General features: G+C 47.3%; 1 protein-coding gene across 1 annotated transcript; it reads left to right on the forward strand.

The window, feature by feature from the left end:
- Nucleotides 1-3,967: 3,967 nt before the first annotated feature.
- On the forward strand, nucleotides 3,968-25,762 carry ACKR1 (atypical chemokine receptor 1 (Duffy blood group)). The gene is made up of 2 exons (XM_054993647.1): nucleotides 3,968-4,048; nucleotides 23,684-25,762. Exons 1-2 carry the CDS (start codon nucleotides 4,028-4,030, stop codon nucleotides 24,593-24,595), a joined length of 933 nt encoding a protein of 310 aa, XP_054849622.1. The 5' UTR covers nucleotides 3,968-4,027; the 3' UTR covers nucleotides 24,596-25,762.
- Nucleotides 25,763-27,153: the final 1,391 nt, after the last annotated feature.

Raw genomic sequence — 27,153 nt, forward strand, 5'->3', positions numbered from 1 at the left:
GTTGTCTCATCCCGTGAGTAATCCGTCTTAATAGTCGCGCTTGGAGATGATAAGTGGTGAATTATTTAGCGCTCACAACACACACGCACGCACACTCATACACTACACAGAAAGAGAGAGACACTTCCCTGCTGTAATTAAAGAATGTGGAAATTCGTTTGTTATACAAAATTATTGCTGAATTATTCAGATACTTGGGTAATTACTTAAACGGCGCAGGAATTCACCAACGGCAAAGGCGCCTACCCTCCCTGGGCGCCATCCGTGGGGGATTTGCAATGGAGCCAATTACCTCTGAACCATGGGTGTGATTTAAACCTCAGTTAATGTGGGGAATTGGGAAATTTCTCCTGTTTTGCAAGAATTCTTTTATCCACTTAGCTTAGCAATAGGAGACAGGAAAATGATCTCTCGCTCACAAACTGGGTACATCTGCACTCGGCGGCATTTTCACTTGAGATGTCAGCAGCAAAGATGATCCCAGCGACTTAAATACCACACATGGTGCTGTACACAGTAAATCCCAAAGAAACATCCACTGGCACCGAGTGTTTGTCAGGTGGCTGTCGTGCCCGGCCCCAAACAAGAGATTGCCCAATAACTTGCAACGGTGACTATTGTGCTCTGTGCGGTTCAGAATTTAAAAAATGAAAAATGAAATTCTGCCCTCAAGTCATAGCTGACTTATGGCGACCGACCCCCCCCCCCCTCCTGCCCCGTGGGGTTTTCACGGTAAGAGACTAACTGAGGTGGTTTGCTTAGCTTCTGAGATCAGGCTCTCCTGAGTTAACCGGGTCAGGGCTTCAGAACAAGGCAAAAAAAAGCCAGTTGTTTATAAAGTGCAATACTGTGCCAGGTGCTGCATGTTTTAAAAGGAAAGCAAGCCACAGAGGCTGTGACTCAACGGTAGGGCATGTCCTTTATGTGCAAAAGCTCCCAGGATCAATCTGACCCCTGCCAGATGGAGATTGAGGATCTCCCAGAAGGATAACTTATCTCCAGACAACAGAGATCAGTTCCCCAGGAGGAAATAGCAGTTTTGGAAAGTAGATTCTATGGCATTGTACCCTGCTAAGGTCTCTCCCTCTCCAAATCTCATCTTTCATTCATTTCATTTCATTTATTCGATTTATAGTCCACCCTCCCTGCAAGCAGGCTGAGAGCGGGTGACAACAACATTTAACAAGAACACTCAAGGCAGTTAACAAATATAAGCATAAACATCTTATAAAATACAACCCTTAATTAACTAGTTGTAAATAAAACAAAACAGCGCCAGGCTTTCCCAGACCCTCCCCCCCACACACACACATCACCAGTAAATTCCAAACATGTATCCGGCAACCCTAGGTTAAGACCGAACACAAGTTCCTGCCAATGGTTTATAATCTAATGAAACGAGACACAAAAAGAGAGAGGAGGAATAATGAAAGCAATTATTTTAAAGTGCCATTAGCGTGGAAGCTGATTCATTGATGCAAATATTGCTGTCCAGAGGCAGCAGGTTTTTAGATGTTTATGAACATAAGAACTGTCCTTGTTCGGTCAGACCAAAAGGCTGTCTTGGGCTGTTTCCACATGGGGTCTTTCTCCACATGGAAAGCATGAAGTCCCTCAGATTTCTGGGGAACGTTCACATGATAAGGTGTGGGCATACCCATGGGCGCTTCTGACAGGAGAGGGGGTTGAGGAAGATCCTTCAAGTTAGCAACAGCTGAATAATATCTCTCTGACTTTTGCCCCTCTTGGCACACAGGGAGCCAGTTTGGTGTAGTGGTTAAGAGTAGAGATGGGCACGAACCAAAATACGAACCAAAATTAAGCACGAACCAGGTTGGTTCGTGGTTCGTGAACCCTTGGTTCATCAGATCTCATTTCTGACAAACCGCCACAAACTTTAGGCTGGTTCGATGTATTGTCGAAGGCTGGTTCGTTTGGATCGTTTTTTGGTTCGTCACTGCAGACAGCCTGGTGCCAATCAATCAGTTTCCTAGGCAACAGGGGATAGACTTCCTGCAGACCTTCTGCTGACCCAGAAGTGATGATTTTCTGACCTGGATGAGACGTTTTCACGAACCAAATGAACCGGTTCGCGAATCAGGGGCAGGTTCATGAAAGTTCGTGGTTCGTGGTTCATGAAATTTGATGAACCACAAACCACATGGTTCGAGTTTTTTCCGGTTCATGCCCATCTCTAGTTAAGAGCAGCAGGGCTCTAATGTAGAGAGCCAGGTTCGATTCCCCATTCCTCTGCTTGAAGCCAGCTGGGTGACCTTGGGTCGGTCACAGCTCTCTCAGAGCTCTCTCAGCCCCACCCATCTCACAGAGTGTTTGTTGTGGGGATAATAATAACACACTTTGTATACCACTCTGAGTGGGCGTTAAGTTGTCCTGAAAGATGGTAAATAAACCAGATCTTGTTGTTGTTGTTGTTGTTGTTGTTGTTGTTAATATAAGGCCTGGACATGCCAAGAAGCATGAGCCAAAGATCAGCCAGCAGAAAGAGAAGACCTGGTTGATCATCAAAAACTTCCCCTTCCCTTTCTTGTATGATTTGTTCTTTCTCTCTGTGTATCATTAGCTTCTTTGGGTCCATACCGGGAAGAAAAGCAGAATCTAAATATGCCAAATGGATAAACAAATTAGAAGCAAATTAGGGCCACAGCAAGCTATTAGTTGTTCCATTGGCATAATATAGGTTCAGGTCTTGCTGTTTGTTAGGGTTGCCAACTAAGATTTGGGGGTTTCCTGGAGAGTTGGGGTGGAGCCTGGGGAGGCATAGGGTCGCCAGGTCCTCTTACCCTCCCAGCGGGAGAGGGAGAGACCTGGCACCTACCTCACGACTTCCCTGTGCTTGGTTTCACTTGCATGCACTCCTGGCGCTTGCAAGATGACATCACTTCCGGAAGTGACATCATCACACATGCTGCTGGAGCGCCCACAGGGCTAATTCTTTGAGGATCTGCCCCAAAGGAAGTGTGAAAGCTCTCCTGAAGCCAGTGCTACAAGGTCACTTCTGGAAGTGAAATCATCACGTCCACTGGGAGTTCGTGGACCGCACATGCTCCTGGGCTGTCTGCTGGTGGTGAGTGATCTCTGGGCAGCCTTCCCACTGGTTGCCAGCGACTGGCTGGGAAAGAGTTAAACTGCTGGGAGATTGCCCACCACTGGTGGGCACCTGGGATTTCTAGGGAAGGAGTGCAGCAGAGATGTGATACCATGGAGGCCACCCACGCAGCCATTTTCTCCAAGGGAACTGATCTCTGCAGATTGGCGATCAGTTGTAGTTTTGGGAGATCTCCAGGCCTCACCTGGAGGCTGGCAACCTTTCTGTTTGTCCAAGAAATCCAGTGAGCAGACCTGCGACCATCAAATCGAAGTTGAAAGCTTCATAGAGGAAGGCACTTGAGAGGTCTTTCTTGGGCTAGTATTCCATGTTCCGAACACCTGTGAGGTAAGAATAACAACAACAACAACATTCGATTCATATACCGCCCTTCAGGACGACTTAACACCCACTCAGAGCAGTTTACAAAGTATGTTATTATTATCCCCACAACAAAACACCCTGTGAGGTGGGTGGGGCTGAGAGAGCTCTGAGAGAGCTGTGACTGACCCAAGGTCACCCAGCTGGCTTCAAGTGGAGGAGTGGGGAATCAAACCCAGTCCTCCAGATTAGAGTCCCACGCTCTTAACCACTACACCAAACTGGCTCTCCCCCACCTCGTGGAAGGGTATCCCCCACCCAAAAGGTGTCTTTGCAAAGTGTCCCCCTCCCTGTCCCCCTCCTTCTGACCCCCGCAAACTGTTCAACACTTCCCAGCAGGAGAGACCATTTCCTGCCTCCCATGTCTCAAAGGAGAAAATGAGTGTGTGTTTCTCATTTTCACTTTTAAAAAAATATAAAGCCGAATTTGCTGCCTCTCTTATCTTCTAAGAACACTCCTAGGCAGCCTCTCGGAGCCAGTTGGATCTGAGGAGCAGAGCCTTTGCTAGACGCAGCCACGCATGGTGCGCAGCGCAAGCCATGGGGAATTGCTTTTTTGTGGTGAGTCTGGGGGTCTCTTTGCTTCAGAACTACAGTCACAAGTGGGGGCTGCCCCCTGAGGGATATGGCCAGGTCCCTTTCATGAATTTTCTGGGTTTTTAAAAAGAGAAAGAGAGAAAGAAAAGCAGGCAAACACCACCCCACCCAATTGCGCACTATGGATTAAACTTCATTCTTTCTCCCACGTGTACCAACAGTTCCAGTTCACCAAAAAGAATAAAGAGGGGTCTTGGGGCATTTTGTTTGTAGCCACTCCAGCATCCGATTTCATGGACTAGAGCCCGCCTGCCAGATGCATGAGGCAGATGTCAGGTGGCTGATAGCAGGGGGAAGGGGGAATTATAACCAGCAAGGTAAAGCGGCCAGAATGTGCCAGAAGTACAGGGTGTGACATTACATGAAATTCAAATGTAATCAAGAAAATCGGCAACCACTGACAGTCACAGTAATTGGTGATAACGTCGTCTCCCTGGATTTGTTAAGCCGATTAACATCCATAATGGCTGAGAAAGCCTTAGTCGTTGTTCAAGCCTCAGGAAATACAATTAAATGTCTGAATAAATTCTAATCCAGCGGATTTTCCCCTGGAAGGTCCCTTTGAACTTCATGGGTGGGGGGACAGTGAGTTTTAGATCAGCAACAGAGATTGAAAGGTTTTCCCATTGGTTTCCGATTTGTGTCTGTTCGTTAGCATGGATCCTGTCAAAAATATCAGTTCAGCGGAGTGAAACATTTTGGAGTCCCTGCTCCCACTGAAACCCCAAATGCCCTCCGAAATGCTGCCTCTGGGGGCAAGGGGACACCCAAGAACAACATGAAGGGGGAACTGGTCGTCAGACATAATTGAAGAAAATCTTCCCCCTTCCCTCTGTGGAAATCCTCCACAGGATCCAACCCATTCTTTTCTATGGGAATCGGTCTCTGAGAGTCTACCTACACAAGACATCTGGCACGGGTCTTTCAAGTGTTGGGTGGTGTAATGTTTCCTGGGAACTTTAGTTTTAAGAGTCACTTGAGATTGCTGTGGAGAGGAAGGTTGAAAACACAAGTGAAATAAGGGCTGTTTCCACACGGCCTACCTTGTTTCGGAAAACAGCGAAATCTCGCGCGAAATCACGCGAGAAGACACTGTTATCATGCGAAATAACGTGATAAGACGCGCTAACAGCATCTTCTCGCACGATTTCGCACAAGATTTTGCTGTTTTCTGAAACAAGGTAAGCCATGTGGAAACGGCCTAGGTTAGAAGCATTTTTCTAGTGTAGTCTATGGGAGCAAGCCTTTAGTTCACCTGTCCCCTCATTCTGGGTGGAACCTGCCCGGTCTTAAAATAAAAGTTTTCAAAGATTGCTGGGTGAGAGGAACTTTGCCATTCTCTCCCTCCCCACCCCTCCCCACCCCACCCCACACTCTGGGTGAATTTTTTTCCCGAGTTTCAGTTTACCAGCAATGCAGCATAAGCTCGCATTTCATTTTGAATCAGTATTTCTCTCTTCCAATCAGATCATTGCAAAGGAGGAGCAAAGAGCACTCCCAGCCAATCCCAAAAAGAGCTCCACCATCCCCTTCCTTCCCCCTTCCCCTCTCCTTGTGGGCTGGAAATAAACTTTTTTCCTCGTGAAAGTAGAAGTCTAATGGTGGGGGGGGGCATTCTCCGGAACCCCCAGAATTCGAACAGTTTGTCCAAGTTGCTTGAAAATTGGGGCTTCTTTGAAGGACAGGCAGAAGATGCAATATTGGTGATATTTTGCTGAAAAATTATTCCATTCTGCCCCAGAGGTCCCCTGAGAGAATAAGGAAAGAGTAATTATTGCTGTGGGGGGGCATGCTCAGGGGTCGGTAGAATTCAAATGCTTTGCCCAATTTGCTTGAAGCTTGGGGGTTCTTTGAAGGACAGAAATAAGACACTCAGCAGCAATTCTGGTAACATTTCATTGAAAAGAATGACTCCAGACTCCCTGGAAGTTGCCCATAAGGAATAATGAAAGCCCAACAACAGCGAGGGAGGGGCTAGCTCAGGGACCCCTAGAATTCCAATGCTTCGCTCCATTTGCTTGAAACTTGAAGGTGCTTAGAAGGACAGGCAGAAGACACTCTGCTCCGATTTGAGTGACATTTGATTGAAAAACGATGGTTCCAGCCCTGCTGGTCACTATGATTCTTTTAATATTTCTCTTCAGCTTTATCTAATTTTTGATACTGATAATTTGCGGTCAAGCTTCTGGTCTTGTTTTAGCAGACGGAATAGAGCTTCTCCATCTTCGACTGCCAGTTATGTAATCTACTTGGTTTCTGTATTGGCCATTTGGTGGTTTCCATGTATATAATAGTCTCTTAGGTGGCTCGAAGCATGTATTTTCAATGAACAAATTATTGGCTTCTCAGAATTCTGTGACTCACTCTCCTGCTTCATCTCGTAATCCTGGTCCAAATATTCTGACAATGTTTGATTCTGCTTTGTCTCCTACTTTTCCATTCCAGTCACCTATGATTATCAGCACATCTTGTTTAGCGTGTCCAGTCTTCTTTGGACTCTTGCATAGAAGCTTTCAGTTTCTTACTCTTCAGCATTTGGACTTGAGGCATAGTCTTCAATGATAGTAATGTTGTTAGGCCTACCCAGGGGTCATTTCGTAGAAAAAGAGCTGGAGGAACTCATTAGCATAATTCATTAGCATGACTCATTAGCATATGCCACGCCTCTTGCCATCACCGGAAGTGTGTCATTGGCATAACTGATTTGCATATGTCACACCCCCTGACATCACCTATCCTGGATGTTTTGGAACCAATCCTGGCCATTCAGGGCCAAAATTGAGCCCAAAATGGCAAAAAGGGGCTAAAAATGGCTGAAAAGGGGCCCGAAATGGTCAGGATCAGGCCGCTGATGAGCGGGAGAGTGATCCACCACCTGTCAGAGGCCCATCCAGGCCGTTTCGCCCCCAATCCAGGCCAAAAAGGGCCCAAAATGGCTGAGAGTCAGGTGGGCGGGGCCACCTGACATGTGACCTCTTTGGGGAACTGCCGGAACTGCATTCCTGTGTGTTCCCCCTCGAAATGAGCCCTGGGCCTACCATGAAGTCAGTCTTTGCATTATAGGTCTTCTTGACTGCTTGTGCTACATCTCGCCTCACTATTAAAGCGACACCGTTTCTTCTGCGTTCGTCTTTTGTGGAGTAAAACACTTCATAATTTCTTGACTGAAAATGTCCTAATCATTCCACTTCAATTCATTCGCACCCAGGATTGCAATGTTTAAATACCCCATTTCTCATTTTACGATTTCGAGCTTACTTTAATTCATACTTCTCACATTCCATGTTCCTATTATATGGGTCACACAGTTTTGGACTTTCCTTTTGCTTCTATTCACATCAGCCATCCTTTTGGCTTTAATCGCGTCCCATCATTAAGAGCAGCGCTGTTCATACTTGTCCTTTGCCCTTCCCCAGTAGCCAGTTGAGTACCATCTGACCTGGGGGGACCTGTCTTCCAGCACTATAACGTCTTTCATTTGGGATTGTCTCATTATAAGGTTTTGAAGGTAAGAGATGGTCAGAAGTGGTTTACCATTGCCGCCTTCCGTGCAGTACTAACCAGGATTAGCTGAAGTGACACTGCTGTTGTTTGTGAGAGATCCTCCACCAGTGTCCCCTTCCACTACTGCTGCTGCCCAGTAGCTGCCCTTCAAAGATTCCTCTGTCCCCATCACAACTGGAACTATTTATTCTCTTCTGCTTATGCGACCGTTGATTCCCAAAAGGGGTGAGGCCATCTTAGTCCGGTGTCTCAGCTTTGATCGAGTATTCGCTCCTGATAGTGTTGCTCTCACCACGTTAATGTGTGTATCAAGAGGAGGCTGTTTTGTATATCTTGCCTTAAACAATTTTCTGTTCGTATCATTTTTGTAATTCGTATTCCCGGTTCTATCGCATTGTTCATTGGATGCCTTATACTCTTTGATTTAAATTTTTTGAATATATATTTTGTAATCCACTGTGACTCTCAGTGAAAATGGTGGATGATAAATGAAACAAATAAATAAATGGTACTGGGGACTTCTTGTTAAAAGCTCATTCTCCTATCCCTACGGTTATACAGTACACTGATGACTCGGTACCAATAATAATAACAATAATTCAGACAACTCAAAAACCCGAACATCTTTAGGAAGCATTGAAAACCCTTTAAACTGGGATTGGTTTTGAAGGGAGGGGAGGTTTAAAGTGGCAGAGGGCCAAGATTATAGCATTTGGGATGATTTAGTGTTTTTAAATTGAGTTTTAAGTGGATATTTTACATGTTACGAGGGAGATAGAGAGAGAAATATCTCCCGCTGAAGCTGCTTGGAAATTACAATATTTATATAAACTAACCAGAAAACCCACAAAAGAGGCTGGACTATCAATCTATAAAAACGAGAATATCAATATAGAAAATTATGCTATTATACGGACATCGTTCGGGCAGCAAACAGCTTTGACAAAAAGCCCTCCCTCCTTTTTTCAGCAACATTTGCAAGCGATGCTACTTCATATACAAAAGACCAGCTCCACTGGCAGGTTTTATTTGATTGGTGCAAAATAACTGTCATTATGCCAGACGGAGTCTAGAGAGGGAGGGCTTCTCACTTGCAAAGAGCCCTGGGTTAAAGATGCTACCGATTACCGGACTTTGCGGCCAAATGGTTTCAACAGTTCCAGTCTCTGATTTGGGCTCTCCCTGCTCAGGCTGAAACCAGATGAGCCTATTTTTATCTGACCGTACTAATGAAATTCAATAGAAATAATATAATTTCATTTCCTTTGGCAAGGCGGGGGGAGGACGCCTGTTTTGTGTCAATTGCTTATAAATGGCTGTTTGGATCCTGCAGACCTCAGTTGCGTTAATGACAGCCATTTCCCTCTTGCAAAAAACTTTCCTTTAAAGCAAGAAGACAGCTGGGGACATCAAGGATCCTCGAACTGTGGGGAAGGTGCTAATATTAATAGAAAGGATCCATGATATTCAATGCATTATTAATATGGCATAAAAGTGGTGTCTAAATGAATGGATCGGGAACACATGGAAGAAAAAAGATGGGTGAAACAAAAATGCATCCAATGAAAACTAGGGTTACCAGTCTCAAAGTGGAGCCTGGAGTTCTCCCAGAATTACAACAAATCTCCACACTACAGAGACCATTCCCTGGGAGGAAATGAAAGCATCAGAGGGCAGAATCTATGTTATTCCACAGAGCCTGGGAGAAACAGAAGTCCTAGAGCAGCTACAGACGATTGATGATCTAGGACTTCCATTTCTTCCATGATATACCGTAGATTCTGGGAGAAACTGATTATCAACTGAAGGCCAGAGGCCAGTTGGGGACTGAGAGGACGTGGGACCTAAGATCACCAGCTCCAGGTAGGGAAATTTGTGGTTGGAGACTGGGGAAGGTAGAATTTGGGAAAGAAAGGTAGATCAGTAGAGATGTGATGCCAAAGGTGACATCTGCTCTAGAGGAATTGATCTCTGTGGTATGGAAATCTGCCATAATTATGGGAATCTCCAGGCGTGACCTTGAGATTGACATTCCTAGTGTGATTGCTGTTGGCTAGCATCTTCCTATGGGTCTTCGGGGTAGATTGGATTTTTCCCTTTAACACTGGGAGGGGGGAATCCTGAAGAGCATTTGAGCAGTTTTCTTAGCTTGAATGGAAAGTAATCGGATCGGAAATAATTATGTGTGTGTTATGTGCCGTCAAGTCGTTTCTGACCTATGGCGACCCTATGAATGAAAGACCTCCCAAATGTTCTATCACTAACAGACCTACTCAGATCCTGCAAACTGGAGGACATGGCTTCTTTTATTGAGTCAAGCCACCTTGTTTTAGATCTTCCTCTTTTCCTGCTGCCTTCCACTTTTCCTAGCATTTCAGCAGTTTTCTTAGATTGGATGGAAAATAATCAGATAGCAAATCATTATACTAACACAATTATTTCTGTTCACATACAGAACACAAATGATGTAACGTGGGTGAGAAGTTCAGCAGAGGGGAGGTGGAAAACTTAAAACTTGAATTTTGGTGAGAGGATGTGACCTCACAGGAAGTGGAGGAGTTGCTGACCTTTGACCTGTGCATCACAGCAGATGACATTCGCACAGCTCGCAGCTCAGTTCTTCTAGGGGCTGCATGAATACGAAGTCTCATGCAAGAGTACATTTGCCGTGTCAAAACGAAGCCTCAGATATTGCCTTGTGGGGGGGGGCGGGGGGGGCCGGTCATTTGTCATTTTCAAAGTGGAGACTTTTTTTTTTTAATATTGGAGTGGAAACTACTTATATTAGGACATCAATCCTGCCGATGTTTCCATGGATTTTGATAGGGAACGTAATTATGGGGGTGACTCTCCCTTTTTCCAACCTGAATAAAATTCTCATGGATTTCACTTGTCAATCAAGAGATTCTCCCTCCCAAATCACAGGAAAATAGGAGAAAGCATGCCGGTTTGAAGCAACTTTCCCATCCTGTAGGCACTGGCGATTAAAACTGTTGCTTGCGGAGCAGGCACACAGAGGCGTGAATTGGCCTGTGAGTTACGATTAGCTGCAGGAAGGAGGGGGATTAAGGGGTTGTGGCCCAGGCTTAACAGAAATGGAAGGTTTTGAGTAGAGATGGGGGTGGTGAGATGAGGCATCTCAAAGATGTTCTGGGAGGCTTTTCCAGGAAAAGGGATGGAGCCGACTAAGGGCCAAGCTACAAGTGATGGATGACACTTGAACGACGAGTGAACAGACTCACTTGTATTCCTCCCTGTTCACTTGCGCTCTACTTGCGCTCCACTTGAGCGATCAAGTGGAGCGCAAGTGAACAGGGAGTAATACACATAAATCTGTTCACTTGCCGTTCAAGTGTCATTCATCACTTGTAGCTTGGCCCACAGGCAACAGCTGAGAATGGTGGAGCCACAAGAGCAAAGATCATGGGCAGAGAAATAACAGGATACAAGAACTGAGAGAGAAGGGAAGGCGAGAACTCGGATGCACGCTGTCCACGGAAGGATCTGGCGTCGACTGCTGCCACATCTCTCTCTTCAAATCTCTGATTTTATCTTAACCTCAGGGGACTTAGCTAACAACTTCATTTTCTTTCACACAAGGAAAGATATCAAGGACACGGGAGGGAAATGATTATATTTATAAATTATCGAACGTGCCCGAGTTTTGAGCAGTGCTCTTCTCTGAGGAAATGTTTTTTTTTCAAAAAGAAAACCTCAGAAATAAAAAGTATGTTCTATCAACAACTGGTACACAGTCCTAAAAATCAAGGTTTCACATTTGCCACTTTGTTGGCCAGGGTTTCAGTCCTCCACCAAGCTACATCTGCTGAACCTGAAACCCTTCGTGGTAATTCTTGATGGGTAGGTGACTCTAAAGGAATTGGGTGATGTGGCAGAACTCGCAAGTGGTGCTCCATTCCGCCCTCTGGGGTGTCTAGGTACCCAGCGAACGGTCTGACTCTCTAGTTGGTGAACTGATGCTTTCCCATCTCACCTGACTCTCAGAGGGGTTGTTCTGTCACTCTTTCTTTGGTACACCACCACCAAGCAGTTGTTTAAAGAATTACCCAAGAGGGTCAGTTGCTTGAATTCTATGCCTTTGTAGTTCTTGCTTTTTGCTTGCGTGAAAGAATTAGGAGTGCCAGCCCTATGCTTGGCAATCGTGGGGACTTTTGGAGGTGGGGCATGGGGAGAAGGAGTGTTGTGCTGGTCGGTGAACTTACTTCCCGACAAAAACCAGGAAGTGATATCATCATCTCATGCTGCTCTCTAGGAATTCCCTCAATCTCTATGGTAAAGACCACAGAGATTGGGTAAATTGCTAGAATGTCATGTACAGTGGCCAGAAGTTATGCCACTACTTCTGTGACAACATCTCCATCCTCCATTTTCTCTCACTGTGAAAGTGGGCAGAGCAGTAGAGAGCTGGCAGTGGTGGAAGGTGCCATGGTGGAGACACTTAGAATAACTGTGCACATTAGATGAACAACATTTTCTGTTCACTCCACCTCCTGACTCCAAAGGATCTCTGGCCTCAGACTAGGCCCCACTCCTTACTGGATTTCATCCGTCTGTGAACTGGTGAGGTAGTCTGATCTGGCCCAACCAAATGACATCATCACCACAGGCTGTCTTGTGACCAATCAAGTCCTCCCTACTGCTGACATTGTCAAGAGACGCCATTCTCATTTTTGCCAAAATAAACAACAAGCTGTTAGCTTGCTCTGTCACACTTAATCTTTCCCCTCCACACATTTGCCAACACTGAGTTCCCCCCTGCTCTGAAGAGCCTCTAAGCTCCAACACCACCTTGCCAATTTCAGAAACTGCCTGACACGTAGTAAACACAACACCCAGACAATAAAACCTGTTTAAGAAAAGGTGAGGAGGGGGGGGGGAATAAATCTCCATTAATTCACAGCGGCTGCCTGACTAGGGGAGGCATAAAGTTGGGAAAGGGAACTGGAGGCAGGGAAGTTAATTCTCATGCTGGCTGGGTGTGTCCTTCTGCGCTGTCCTTTAGGCACTCAGAGATCTACTGCGCCTTGAGGTGTCAAACAGTCACACGTACAAACATGCGTCCCAATCTTCCTTACACAGTCCAAAACACAAAACAGATTTCATCATCTCCCTTATCGATTTTTCAACTGCTTGGTAAACTGGAAGGATTGAGAATATCTACCCCTCTCTCTTCTCTCAGCTCTCCCTCCGATTTCTTCTCTTGAGCAGCGTTCACAAGTTACACTGAATGCAAACACCATCCATTTGGTGTACACTTGATTTTTCTTTATACTTGACCTAGCTTGATACTCATGCCTCGCTATGTTATTTAACTACTTTAAATTCAATTTGCATCGAGGTTCACATCGAAATGGCCCCTAGAGAGGTCGTGCACCATCTCCCCATGAACATTTAAAAACTCAGTTGCCATACTGACTTTTATATAAAACCTCTAATCAGGAGTCTTGTGCCATCTTTCTTCAACTGTCTGTAGTTTCCTTTACCTGATTTTTACCTCAGAGTTCCACAGATGACCAATCAAAGAGAGGGAGGTGCAAGCAGGCAGGAGCCTGCCAGCCACACAGGAAAGCCTGGCCCCCCAGGGAGATTGGCAACCCAAGTGAGGGGAAGACTGGGAGGTGCATTTTGATAAATAAATTGTTGTGTAGGCCCCAAAAACCTAATTAAAGGATTCCATGTTTGGGTCATTAGCAGAGTCTATTGTTTGGCATAGGAAGAGTGATTATGGGTGGTTGTGAGCTCGTTCTGCTGGCTGATGTGTGTGCAGGAATGAAAATAATAAAAGGCATACACTTGCTTATATTTAGAAAAGATATGAGAGTTCTTTATTGTAGGGACTCCATACTCTGATAGGAAAGGAAAAGAGACAGATTCTAACTACCTTTCTAGTCTAAGGATGGATATGGATGCTAGGACAAGGCCTGCATCCATGCTGCCAAGATGGAGGGAGGAGAAGGAAAGAGGTGTTTCCTGGAACAAAGCCAGGAAGAGAAGAAGTAAGAGGGAAGAAGTCAGGAGGAGGAAATCCTGAGAATAGCAATCTACATATCAAAGGACAGTCAGAGCAGTAAACAGTAAACAGAGTGTTCTGAACTCTCTATTTTTCTAACTCTTTGGTTTGTCCCCCTCTGAAACCTGAGGAAAGGGACACCATTGAATCCACCTCTTCCAGCACATTTTACCTCAGGACACATTCAATGACTCCTAATAGCAACTGCAGACTGTTTACAATGTGAGGAATGAGGACTAGTCAGGCCGCATATGCAAATGACCTCTGTATTCCAACTGTCTTTGGGGGTGGGGATGAAGTATGGAATGTTGTGAGCCCCAATCAGCCCACATATGCAAATGACCTTGAAAGGCTGGCCCAATCAGGGAAGAGTGGCCAAGCTGGCAGTGGGCGGGGGTGCAAGCAGGCAGTATAATGCCAGCCATACAGGGAATCTGTATCCCTTTGGGAAAACACATTTTACCCCTTTTTATCCCCTTAGGGGACAAATTTCTTAAAATCCCTTCTTAGTGAGTGTTTCCATCATGAAAGGAATGTTCTCCCCAAATTTCATGTTTCTAGGTCCAGGGGTTTGGGCTGGGCATTAATGAGTCAGTCAGGACAGGTGTTTATATACAAATGCTAGAAGTGTCCGAGGTAAAATTGGGGAGCTGGAATGTTTAGTGTTGGGCGAATCCATAGACATTGTGGGCATATCAGAAACTTGGTGGGATGAGGAAAATCAGTGGGACACGGTGATTCCTGGATATAAATTATATCGGAAGGATAGGGAGGGAAGGGTTGGTGGTGGGGTGGCTCTATATGTCAGAGAAGGTATACATTCCAGTAAGATTGAGAAGGTAACTGAATTAGATTCGCTTCTGGAAATGCTATGGGTTGAAATTACGGGCCCAAATGGAAACTTAACTGTGGGAGTTTGTTATCGCCCTCCAGATCAGAAAATAGAGGAGGATTATAAAATGATGACAGGATTAAAGATGACTGCTAAACAAAAAAACTGTGTTGTAATGGGTGATTTTAACTACCCACACATTGACTGGGCCAATGGGTGTTCGAATCGGGGGAGAGAAAGTGAGTTTCTAGACTGTCTCAATGACTGTGCTATGGAACAGATGGTTACAGAACCTACTAGGGGAGAGGTGATCCTGGATTTGGTCCTCAGTAATGCTGAAGACCTGGTGAGAGATGTAAATGTGATTGCACCACTTGGGAACAGTGACCATAATGTTATTGAGTACAACATATGTATAAATAGGAAATTGCCAAATAAGACCAACACAGCCTTGTTTAACTTCAAAAGGGGTAACTTTTCTGAGATGAGGGGGTATGTGAAGAAGAAACTGAAAGGGAAAGTAAAAAAGGTCAAAACACTTGGGGAATCTTGGAGACTATTTAAAACTACAATCCTGGAAGCTCAAATTAAATATATACCGCTGGTTAGGAAAGGCACAAATAGGTTTAGGAAAAGGCCAGCATGGTTAACAAGCAATGTAATAGAAGCTGTAAAAGGTAAAAAGGATTCTTTTAGGCAGTGGAAAACTAGTCGGAGTGAGGTTGATAAAAAGGAGCATAAGCTGTGGCAAAAAAAGTGCAAGTCTGTGATCAGACAGGCAAAAAGGGAATATGAGGAGCATATTGCAAAGAACATAAAGAAAAACAATAAACAATTCTTTAAATATATTAGAAGTAGGAAACCAGCTAGGGAGGCAGTGGGGCCCTTGGATGACCAAGGCGTAAAAGGATTACTAAAGGGTGATAGGGAAATGGCCGAGAAGCTGAATGCGTTCTTTGCTTCTGTCTTCACTGTGGAAGATAAGAAGTGCATGCCCACTCCGGAAGCACTGACTTTGGGAGGGGTTTTGAAAGACCTGAGTCACATTGAGGTGACGAGAGAGGAGGTTATGCGACTGCTAGATAATTTAAAAACTGATAAATCACCGGGCCCAGATGGCATACATCCAAGAGTTCTGAAAGAACTCAAGTGTGAACTTGTAGATCTCCTCACAAAAATATGTAATCTGTCATTAAACTCTGCATCTGTTCCTGAGGACTGGAAGGTAGCTAATGTTGTCCCCATCTTTAAAAAAGGTTCCAGGGGAGATCCGGGAAATTACAGGCCAGTCAGCCTGACGTCAATACCGGGTAAGTTGGTGGAAACTATTATCAAAAATAAAATTAGTGGGCACATTGATGACCAAAAGCTGATGAGGAAAACTCAGCATGGGTTCTGTAAGGGAAGATCTTGTCTCACCAATCTGTTAGAGTTCTTTGAGGGAGTGAACAAACAAGTGGACAAGGGAGACCCGATAGATATTGTTTATCTTGACTTCCAGAAAGCTTTTGACAAAGTTCCTCATCAAAGGCTCCTAAGTAAGCTCAGTAGCTATGGGATAAAGGGCCAAGTCCTCTTGTGGATCGAAAACTGGCTAATTAATAGGAAACAGAGAGTGAGTATAAACGGGCACTTCTCACAGTGGAGGGTGGTGAGCAGTGGGGTGCCACAGGGGTCGGTATTGGGTCCAATGCTTTTTAACTTGTTTATTAATGATTTGGAATTGGGATTAAGCAGTGAAGTGGCTAAATTTGCAGATGACACGAAATTGTTCAGGGTGGTGAAAGCCAGAGAGGATTGTGAGGCACTCCAAAGGGATCTGTCGAGGCTAGAAGAGTGGGCATCCATGTGGCAAATGAGGTTCAATGTAGCCAAGTGCAAAGTAATGCACATTGGAACCAAAAATCCAAAATATAAATACAAGTTGATGGGGTCTGAACTGGCGGAGACTGACCAAGAGAGAGATCTTGGAGTCATGATAGATAACTCACTAAAAACGTCAGCACAGTGTGCGACTGCCATAAAAAAAGCTAATGCTATGCTAGGGGTTATTAGGAAAGGGATTGAAAACAAATCAGCCGGTATCATAATGCCTCTGTATAAATCGATGGTGAGGCCTCATTTGGAGTACTGTGTACAGTTCTGGTCGCCACACCTTAAAAAAGATATCATAGCACTGGAAAAAGTACAGAGAAGGGCAACTAAAATGATTAAAGGGTTGGAACACTTTCCCTATGAGGAAAGATTGAGGCGCTTGGGGCTCTTTAGCCTGGAGAAAAGACGACTGAGGGGAGACATGATAGAGGTTTACAAGATAATGCACGGGTTAGAGAAGGTAGAGAAAGATGTGTTTTTCTCCCTTTCTCACAATACAAGAACTCGTGGGCACTCTATGAAATTATTGAGCAGTCGGGTTAGAACAGATAGAAGAAAATACTACTTTACACAAAGGGTGATAAACACATGGAATTCGTTGCCACAGGAGGTGGTGGCAGCTACAAGCATTGCCAGCTTCAAGAGGGGACTGGACAAATATATGGAGCAGAGGTCCATCAGTGGCTATTAGCCACAGGAGATAGATGGTATTCTCTTTGTGGGGAGGTGGTGCTCTGTTGTCTTGGTGCTGGAAGGAAGGCAGTGGGAGGGCTTCTGGTGTCCTGGCCTCACTGACAGTCCTTTAGATGGCACTGGATTTCTAGCCACTGTGTGTGACAGAATGTTGGACTGGATGGGCCACTGGCCTGATCCAACATGGCTTTGCTTATGTTCTTATGTTCTTATGTTCTTAGGACACTTGTCTTTATATATATATAGACTAGCAAAAAAGCCCATTGTAGGCAAAAATACAATGGGCTGTAGAAAGCTGGGAAGGGGTGGCAGGCGGAGGGGGGCTGGGGAGGGCTGGCAGGTGCGACAGGCTGGGGAGGCTGAGAGGTAGAGGATGAGGAGGACGGAGGGGGAGCTGGGGGGCTGAGAGTTGGGGGCTGGGGATGGCTGGCAGGCAAGGGAGGGCTGGCAAGTGAGGGCTGAGGAGGACTGACGGAGGGGGAGCTGAGGACCGTGGCTTTGGAGGTCGGCAGGTGGCTCACCCTTCTCTCCCCCCGCCGGCTCAAACAGGGCTGCTGAGGGTGGCCAGCAGCTTGCCCCTCCTGCCCCTTGCCCAGCTCAAGTGGGGCTGGGGAGGGCTGATGGGGGAACCTGGGGATCGGGAGGGGGCTCACCCTCTCCTCCCCAGCTCAAGCAGGGCTTCGGAGGGCAACGAGTGCCTTGCCCTTCTTGCCTGTCCGCGTCTCATGTGGGGCTGGGGAGGCCGGCGGGCAGCTCGCCCTTCCCGTCCCTTGCCCAGCTCAAGCAGGACCAGAGAGGGTGGTGGGCAGCTCGCCCTTCCCGTCCCTTGCCCAGCTCAAGCAGGCAGGGGAGGGTAGTGGGCAGCTCGCGCTTCCCATCCCTTGCCCAGCTCAAGTGGGCAGGGGAGGGTGGCAGGTGGCTGGCCCTTCCTGGCCCTTACCCCGCTAAAACAGGGCCGGGGAGGGTGGCCGGCAGCTCACCAAGGTGCTCCTACATCAGATGCCCAGAGGTGCAGGGAGGAGGGCAGGCGGCAGACCAGCCATGAAGACTCACCTTTCATCCACGCTAGGGGTGCGCAATTTTGCCTGCGCTGTGGAATCAAGGTGAGTCGTCGGAAACCCGCTTACAGAATTATATAGTAAGATAATTCTCATTTTACATCGATTGCATGCACAGCTGAGTGTTGTGATTTAAAACCCACATTTATCCAGGTTTTGGTCCCCAGTTCCGGAATGTACATGAGTAAGATGTGAACAGGGCTTCGGTGCCAGGGAATTCTCCATCTCCAGCCTCCTTTCAGTTTTAGGGACAAAATGCTAGTCTTTGATTGAAGACAGTTTAAGACTACTCAAGAAGGACCCGTTTGCATCTCAGAAAGGTTTTGGTTGTCGATTCTCTCTCAGAGTGGGATAAAATGAACAACTCAAAAGTTAAATCAAAAGCTATGAGCACAGAAATCTGTGGTGCTACCTTTCGAGCCAGAGCAGCAGACGTCCCCTTTCCAAACGCAATAACTTTGGGCAAATATGACAAGCCAAAATTGAATGCAGAGCCTCCCATAAACAGCCCATAAATCCATCCCATGGCAGTTTATTCATCTCTCCTCCCTTCAACCCCCCCCCCCCATCCTTTCAACAGAAACTGTCCCCAAAGTTTTATGGATCTTGAGAATGTAGGAACAGAGAACAGTCTGGAAGGGATGCCAGACAGAGAGAAATATGGCTCTTCTCCAGATTCCTTCAGAGATCTTGCTCCTAAAACCTGCTCCAAATTGTTTTAGGTGAAATCTCACAACAATTTAGCAATGTGTGGGTCCACCCTGAGAAATGTTGCTATCCTTAACCACCCACCCCTCAAAAACTATTGCCTTCTCTGAACTCTTACATTTGTATCAAGTGACAACTCTAATTCAGATGTTCCATTTGCCTAGAAACGGCCAGTTCAATGGCGACGATGTCATCCATTTCCCATAACATCTTCTCGTTTGTAGTAAGTAACTGATCAGACGCCCTTTTGATCTGGTGACTTTACATTGCTTCCCAAGGCATTGCACACTGTGATATTAGTTTCAGGATATGTATATTTATTTTGTGATTTCTCTGTATGGGAACGCAACCTCTGAATTTGCTTTAAGAGGGAGTAAGGAAATAGAACCTTAGCACAGTCAGGACCAAGACATAACGTAGAAGCTCCCCGCTTAGAGCTGCCAGCTCCAGATTGGGGAAATTTCTGGAGATTTGGGGGTTGGAACCTGGAAAGAGCAAGTTTTGAAGAGGGGAGAGATCTCAGCAGGGTATAATGCTATAGAGCTCAACCTCCAAAGCTGCCATTTTCTCAAGGGGAACTGACCTCTGTGGTCTGGAGATCACTGTAATTCCAGAAGATTCCCCAATCCCCACCTGGAGGTTGGCAACCCTAAGACCCTGCTAGGCTTGCCAGGCCTTCTGCTATGGTGGAATGCTTCCTGCTGGCATGTCCCATTGCCTGCTAGGAGAAACAAGAAAAAACTGCAATGTTTTACCATAGAGTTTTCAGCGATTCCTAGAGTTACCTTTTGTCACTTCCGGGTTGTACCCAGAAGTGATGCAGTGATGTAGGCTCAACTTTGCAACCCTACTCCCTGCCTATATACCATACTAATCCCAATAAGAAAACATTTCACAAATACAAATACAAAAAAATTCATATTAATCTTTTTGAATGGCAATGGAGAAGAGATAGTGAGAGAGCATTGGTTGGAACATGGGGGGATTCCATTTAGAATATAAACCTGGATTATATTTAGTGAATATCTGCTAAGAGAATTGCCCCACCCAAAAATGTTTTGGGTTTACATGCCCCCCACCCAAAATTCCCTTCCACCAAGCTATCTCCCTTTCTTTAAATCCCTTCTCAAGACCTGCTTCTTTCCAGCAAACATCAAACTACAAAAATGTTTGCAACTTTCTTCCATCGAAAGTAAAGTGGCATTCCATGTCAACAATCCAGTGAGCCAAGTCTCAGTGATAAAATATCAAAATAAAGTATCAGTTGTCAAATGGATATCAAACATTTGGGCACTCGGAAAACACTTGGAATATGTTTGGCATTAAAATGCGCAAAGAAGAATGGGGGTGGGGGGAGATAAAAATTTTCTTCAACTGTCTCAGGGCTGCGGCTCAGAGTGACACTTTAAAGTCAAATTCTAGGTTCATCTATCAGTCTCCCAGTTACGAATCTTGAGGTTTCACATGTGAATGGTTTCTGTAGCAACAGAACTTGCAAGCTGAAAACTTTAGAGGATCTCAGGTTTTGGGAGGGCTTGGTCTTTTTCTCAGGGTCATCTCAGAAGGAGTAAAATCTCAGGAAGAGGGTCCAGAATCAAGGGACATAGGCGGCTTTCTTCCTGGCTATTAGCTCCACCCCTATGTTTATCAAGGCACAGCAAAGCTCCTCCCCTGACTTCCCATATGCCACCCTGTACTGGGGTGGCCAGGTCCCCTAACTCTCCTGGCAGGATGGGGGACCAGCACTCACTTCTCAGAAGGCAGGCATCTGCGGTGGCGCAGGCAACCGAGCGGGAGAGCTCAGAGGCCACCCGCCACAGCGATTGGGCCAGCAGCGGCGTGCACGCTCCCGTGATGACATCACACATGACAATATCATGCAGGCTGGTGCATGCACGCTTGCGCGCGTGTGGGGAGAGCGCCCGCCCAGCCGGCCAGCCGCGAGCGCCGCAAACCCTTGCGCCACCCCTGTCCAGGAGTGACCTCATTGCACAGGCCACTCTTTGCACAGGGGCAATTCTTAAATAATCAGTCTGTTTGGGGCCCCAAAGAGCCCAGCAAGAAGCATGGGCGCACTCCCTAGGTTTTGCACGATGACTTTACTCCTGAGAGTGATATCATCATGCAGTGCCTGGAGCGCGCCCTAGGAGGCCCATTCCTGTGCCTTTTCACACCACCAGCCAAGTGAGCAGTGACAGGGGATGGGGTCTGGGAGCAGGGGATCCCCCAAGTCCACCTGAGGCCCAACAACCCTACTCTGTACCCCCACCCACGTGCTTAGGGTTGTCAGGTCCCCCTACTCCCCAGGCTGGAGGTGGGAGGCCTGGCACTTGCCTGTTCTTCACTGGTTGCACGTGCTCCCAGCCTGTGCAAGGATGTCACTCAAGGGAAGTAACGTTATCATGTGAGTTGCACATGATCGGCCCGAATTGGGCCCAAATTGGGCCTATTCGGTCCAGATTGGGCCGCTGCAGAGCATGGGAGCACCAGCGGCCCAATCCATGCCGATTTGGGCCCAATTCGGGCCAAGTCAGTATGGATTGGGCCCAGGAGCACGCCTCGCAGCCCGGGAGTGAACCCTGGGAGGTGCATTCCCTCCCACTGGCCAGGTAAGCGAGGGCGAGGGGGGGAGGCAGGGCATCCTCCACCCCCAGCAGGGGACTGGCAACCCTCATGTGCTACTAGGCCTTGCCTCCCAACCTATCAACCTCTGCCTCTGATCTGCTAAGCAATATAGTTCCCAGACAACCTCCCACCCTCAATGTCTCCAGGTCTCATCCTCAGGAGCAAGGCTGGCATTAGGGTGACATGTTAGGGATACCCCACACCCGCCCTCCACACACCCCGCCTCCACTCACCTGGCTGGCAAGGGGGAAAGGCATGGGAACAGACCTCCTGGGCACGCTCCCAGGGTGGTATGACATCACTTCCCGGAAGTAATATCATTACACACACACCCCAAGAGAGCTCTCACGCTGTGCCTTCAAAGTGATGTCACCGGAAGTGACGTCATCATGCAGGCATGGGAGGGACTGAGAGAAGGTGAGTGCAGGACACCCCACCACACAGGGAAGGTGAGGGGACCTGGCAAGCTTAGCTGGCACCAGCATACTCTGAGATGAGTCAGCTATCATTGCCCAAGTCTTCTGGCAGGGTCCACTGCCATCAGTCCGCAGCCCGTGCATCTCCCCTGCCTTCTGGCTTCCGCCCCTCCCTGCCCAGTCCCCTGCAAGAGTTCTGCCACCAGTATTCCTGGCTGCATGTGCTGCTCTGGGCAGTCGGGGGAAGGCATGCAGGCAGTACAGGTGGCTGTGAGCTTGGCCAGCAGGAGGATACACAGACACAGGGGCGGCATGTGGGTGGTGGGTCCGAATGGAGGCATGAGCGGGGGACTGGTGGTGTGCAGGTGGGGGAGAGGGGCCCTGGGCATTCTCTGTGCCCAGGGCCCCCCCAAAACCTTGAACTGGCCTTGCTCAAGAGTGTTAACAATTTAGGGTGGACCATCTGGCATATGCTTGGGAAATTTTTTTGGAAATTGGGAGGGGGAAGGAGCATGGGTAGAAAAGGGATGTAATTAATGTAGCCATTCTGGTCAACTTTCTACTAGAACTGCTTAGGTGCTTACTTACTCCTAAGTAGACCGTGGGTTCTGATTATGGAAAGAACTGATTTCTGAATAAAAGTCATTTAAGCAAGAACCTGTGTCTTGCTACAGTGAACCAGGGATCTGTCTGCTGTAGTCTATCATCCAGAGTCTGACACTTTGTACCACGGTTGGTTCTTTAAGAATCATAGCATTTGGGGCTGATCCTTAAAGAATTGGCTCTCCATGCGATGCCATCATTGTAACCGGAAGCAACATCATTGCACAGGGCGTGGGAGCATGCATGGCCATCTGCCTGGGCTGCCTGCTGATGGCAGGCACTTGCCAGGTGGCCTGCTGATCTCCTGCGATTGACAGGCAAACCGGCGAGAGTTTGACCATAACTGACACGCCCCTGGCAAGCCTAGTCCCCCAACGTGGCTGCCATGGTGCAACCTGAGACCTGACCTGGCACCTGCCAAATGTTTTCAGAAAGTGGATGGGGCTCTTGTGCAGCAGGCCTCTGAAGGATTGCCAGTTCCTCCCAAGGGCAAACCAGGGGGCTGAGTGGTGGTGGGGCAGTAGGCAGTTATGCACATGTATGTGCAAAGTGCGCACTTGCACCCGTGCTGTCAAAAAATAACATCATTTACAGAGCGATGTGGAAGCAACAGGCTGCACCAGGGCCAGTGGTTAAAGAATCGGCCTTGACATGACCCATCACTTCTGGATCTCGGTGGAAATGACATAATTGGTTGGTGACAGGGGTGCATATGGGCACCTGTGTCCTCACCCTGCATCCTGGCTTGCTTCTCCCCACTTCTCCTCTGTCCCACTACCCACACCATCCAGGTAAGCAGTGGGGAGAGGGGGCTGGAGCTGGCAAAGCCTGGGGGCGGGAGCAAGCCTGGACTTCTGATTGGCCACTGAAGATCTGATTGGTTGTGCAGATTAAAATAATGTTCCTTTGGTGGCAGCTGCCACCACAGTGCTGGATTTTAGTCTCTCATTCCCCTTTCCTAGTATATTTTTAAAATTATCTGTCTTCCTTCCCATTCTTAAACTTTCTCTGGGTGTGTATGTGGCTCTGCCTCTGTGGCAACCATTTTGTGGTTGGCTCCACCTCCTGCAGCAACCATTTTGCAGTGGCTCCGCCTCCAGCGGCAGCCATTTTATGGCTGAGCCCACCATTCCGTTTCAGAATTCCAAAGATGTCCACAGGCTCAAATACATTGGGGGCCCCTGCCTTAGAGTATGAAAACCAACCTATGGGGTGGACATCTTAATTCTCTGTTTTGTCTCCCCTCTTTTTTAGGACCAAGGCTTAAGCCTGGACATCGCAGAGCTTGAGGACCTACTGCTGTTCTACGAGCAGAATTACTCGTACCTTGATGAGTACACCAACAGTACCCTTCCTGAACCATGCCACGACCATTACTGCTCTGTCTTCGAAGACCACGTTCCAGCGTTCCTGATAACACTGAGCATCCTAGGACTGCTGAGCAACGTGGCCCTTGGCGTGGCCCTGGCCAAGTTCCCCCGCCTTTGGGATCAACACGGCCCGAGCAAAACCGTTCTCTCCTTAATGACGGTGGCCGCTGGCATCTTTGCCGTCAGCTTGCCAGCTTTTGCGGTGGAGTGGAGGTTTGGGGACACCTTTTGCAAGACAGCTCATGTGATGCGGTACGGGGCCCTCTTTGCTCAGGGGCTGTCGGTGGCCGGGAACTCATGTCTCCTTCTCCGGGCTTCCCCCAGTTGGCTGTTTCCCATGGCACTCTGGCTCGTGGGGTTCTTGTTCTCAGTGCCCACTGCCATGATCAGCAATTCAGGTGATGGAAAATGGGCTGTTTGTGCCCTGAGCTCCGAAGCCAAGCTGTACCCCTGGTCCATGGCCCACACCATCATCTGCCTGGCTGATTTTCTTCTCCTCCCTGTGTTCCTGGGTTTGGCCAAGCTAACTTCGAGGTGCTGTGAATGCAACCGGCGCCCGCATATCGACCTCACCTGGCTTTTTTACCTCTTCTGGGCACCATATGGAGTGGCTATGATCTTGAAGACTCTGGTTCAGGAACAGCTGCTTCGCCCTAGTTGCCATTTGCAAGAGGCTCTCAACTACTTCCTGGGGCTATCAGAAGGACTGGGCATGCTCCATTGTGCCCTGTGCCCTCTCTTCCTCATGGGGGAAGCCATCTGCCACCAAAAAACTGCTCGAGCAGGAAAGCGCTGAATGGGCACCTTACCCTCACTACCGCCCTGACTTGGATAGCCCAGGCAAGCCCCATCTCATCAGATCTCAGAAGCTAAGCAGGGTTGGCCTTGGTTAGTAATTGGATGGGAGACCTGCAACGAAGACCAGGGCTGCAGAGGCAGGCAATGGCAAACCACCTCTGTCCGTCGTTTGCCATGAAAACCCCACCAGGAGTCACCATAAGTCAGCTATGACTTGTCAGCACTCTCCACCACCATACTTTCACCACCAATGTGCTACAACCGCTGGGAGTTTGTCTTCATTTGGTATCTTCCGATGAAGCTACAGGCCCATCTTGGGTCCGGTGAATAACTGGAGCAGGATGCGACGGCCGAGTTCCGAGAGGGGGAGAATGGAGTCTTCAGACAGCAGGAAATGGGTCCCATTTTTTAAATACTCTCTTACCGTGAACATATGAAGCTGCCTTCCACTCTGGTATCTGTAGAAGTGAGCTGTGGTTCACAAAAGCTCTTACCCTACCACGAATTTTGTTAGTCTTATAGGTGCTACTGGCCTCTTGCTCTTCTTTTCTACGGCCTTCCACTGACTCAGACCCACGGTGCAGCAAGGCCATTCTTGTTTGCCATTCTGGCAATGGCTCTCCAAGGTCTTCTCCATCACCTGCTAATTGACCATTTTAACTGGAGATGTCGGGGATTGAACCTGGGACCTTCTACATGCAAAGCAGATGCTTTACTACTAAACAGAGAGGGCCAAGTATGCTCTCTCTCTCTTTCTCTCTCTGTCTGATTTCCATTCTGCTGCATGCAAAATAGGCATTCATAAAAGAATAAATGAAAAATATAACCCATCGAGAAGGTAAATGACAAGACACTCCATTGCCATATATATGATTTTTACATTTGTACACAATAATATTTTTTTTAGCAGGAATTTCCGCGTCGTTTAATATGTCATGTCAAAACGCTTATGTTTTAGTTCAGCATTGTTCCAACTCTTCATTAGATTTTCTGCGTGTTTTCATTTTCCGCAACTTACTCCCGATTGTATTGCCTGTTTGAATGTCCCAGCCATTGATCATATTGATTTATACCATGTAATCCGCCTTGAGTCTCAATGAGAAAAACAGATTGTAAGTGGCTGGTATTCTGAGATTTTAAAACTGTGAAATAAACACAAAAATGTTCTGAAAATGGCAGTCCAAATTTGACATCCCAAAAACACAAGGAGGGTATTAGTGAGTAGCAGAGGATGTACGGTGCATATAGGAGGCCCCCAGTTCAATCTCTGATCTCTTCTGTTCAGGTAAGGTAAAGGTAACGGTAGCCCTGTTATGTATTGGGCTAGCTCCGAGGGAAACAGGGCTCCTCAGGTAGCCAATCCTATTAGAAATGGGGATATCAGCAACCAATCGTTTCCCCTGGATGTGGGCCAATTGCAATCAAGTAAACATGTTGCCTTTTGTTTAGTGCATGCAAATGAAGGATCCTAGTGCCTGTGTTCTTATTGGGCAGTTACGGAAATGGGGTGGAGTTGGGAGTATATATATATGTGGCTCCCTCGGGAGCCAGGTTGTTCTTCGTCTTGTACCAATAAACATATACTATGAGCTGAACTCACTGCCTGGCTGAAATCACTTAAGAGCCACCCCAGTACTTAATACCCCTGTGCAAGCACCAAGTCATTGCTGACCCATGGGGGAACGTCGCATCACGACGTTTTCTTGGCAGACTTTTTACGGGGTGGTTTGCCATTGCCTTCCCCAGTCATCTACACTTTACCCCCAGGAAACTGGGTACTCATTTTACCGACCTTGGAAGGATGGAAGGCTGAGTCAACCTTGAGCAGGATGGAAGGCTGAGTCAGCATTGAGCCGGCTACCTGAACCCAGCTTCCGCCAGGATCGAACTCAGGTCAGTCTTGACACACTCACTTCCTGGGCTCTTTCTGGTTCTTGCTTTGGATATGATCACTATCCAGCCACAACTATGCCAAGAAGCAGAGGCATCGTTACAGCCAGGAAGGGCAGATCCAAAGGGCTTTTTTGGCACCCTAGACGAACTATGGCTGTTTCCACACGTCCTTAAAGAGACAGCCCACTCACCGAATACTGACGGCTTTCCCCCTTGACTCCAAACGTCTCCATTTTCAGAATGGTTGCATGCTGTTTGGCTTCCGTTTTTTCTGCTCCTTTTCTGGGAACGCACTTCTCCACGGTCCCCGGAAAGGCACTGAAAAGTCGAGTCAAGGAGGAAAGCCGCCAGCGTTCGGTGAGTGGGACGTCCCTTTAAGGACGTGTGGAAACGGCCTATGACTTTGTCACACACTCCTATTCAACAGAGAGGAAATAGGAAAAGTCTAGAATGAACATTTTACTTGGGGCACTCAAAATAAACAATATAAAAAGAAAAATAGATAACCTCTTCACCATGCTCCATCACGGCAGCTAGAGGAGACAAGAGTTAACAGATAATAGAAGCCAGTTAACTCCAAGCTTCCCTTCAAGCTAGTACAGAGGGCTTATCTGATGCCTCAGGCAATTGCCTAGGTTTGTCTTGTGGTCAGCCTGGCCCGGC

The sequence above is a fragment of the Eublepharis macularius genome, chromosome 1 (genome assembly GCF_028583425.1).
Source record: "Eublepharis macularius isolate TG4126 chromosome 1, MPM_Emac_v1.0, whole genome shotgun sequence".
In the NCBI taxonomy this organism is placed as follows: domain Eukaryota; kingdom Metazoa; phylum Chordata; class Lepidosauria; order Squamata; family Eublepharidae; genus Eublepharis; species Eublepharis macularius.

What these genes read in the sequence shown, in the direction of transcription:
- ACKR1 (XM_054993647.1), top strand. Translation starts at nt 4,028, where the DNA reads ATGGGGAATTGCTTTTTTGTG. An exon ending in TGGGGAATTGCTTTTTTGTG is followed by an intron (nt 4,049 to 23,683) that starts GTGAGTCTGGGG and finishes CCTCTTTTTTAG; the next exon opens with GACCAAGGCTTAAGCCTGGA.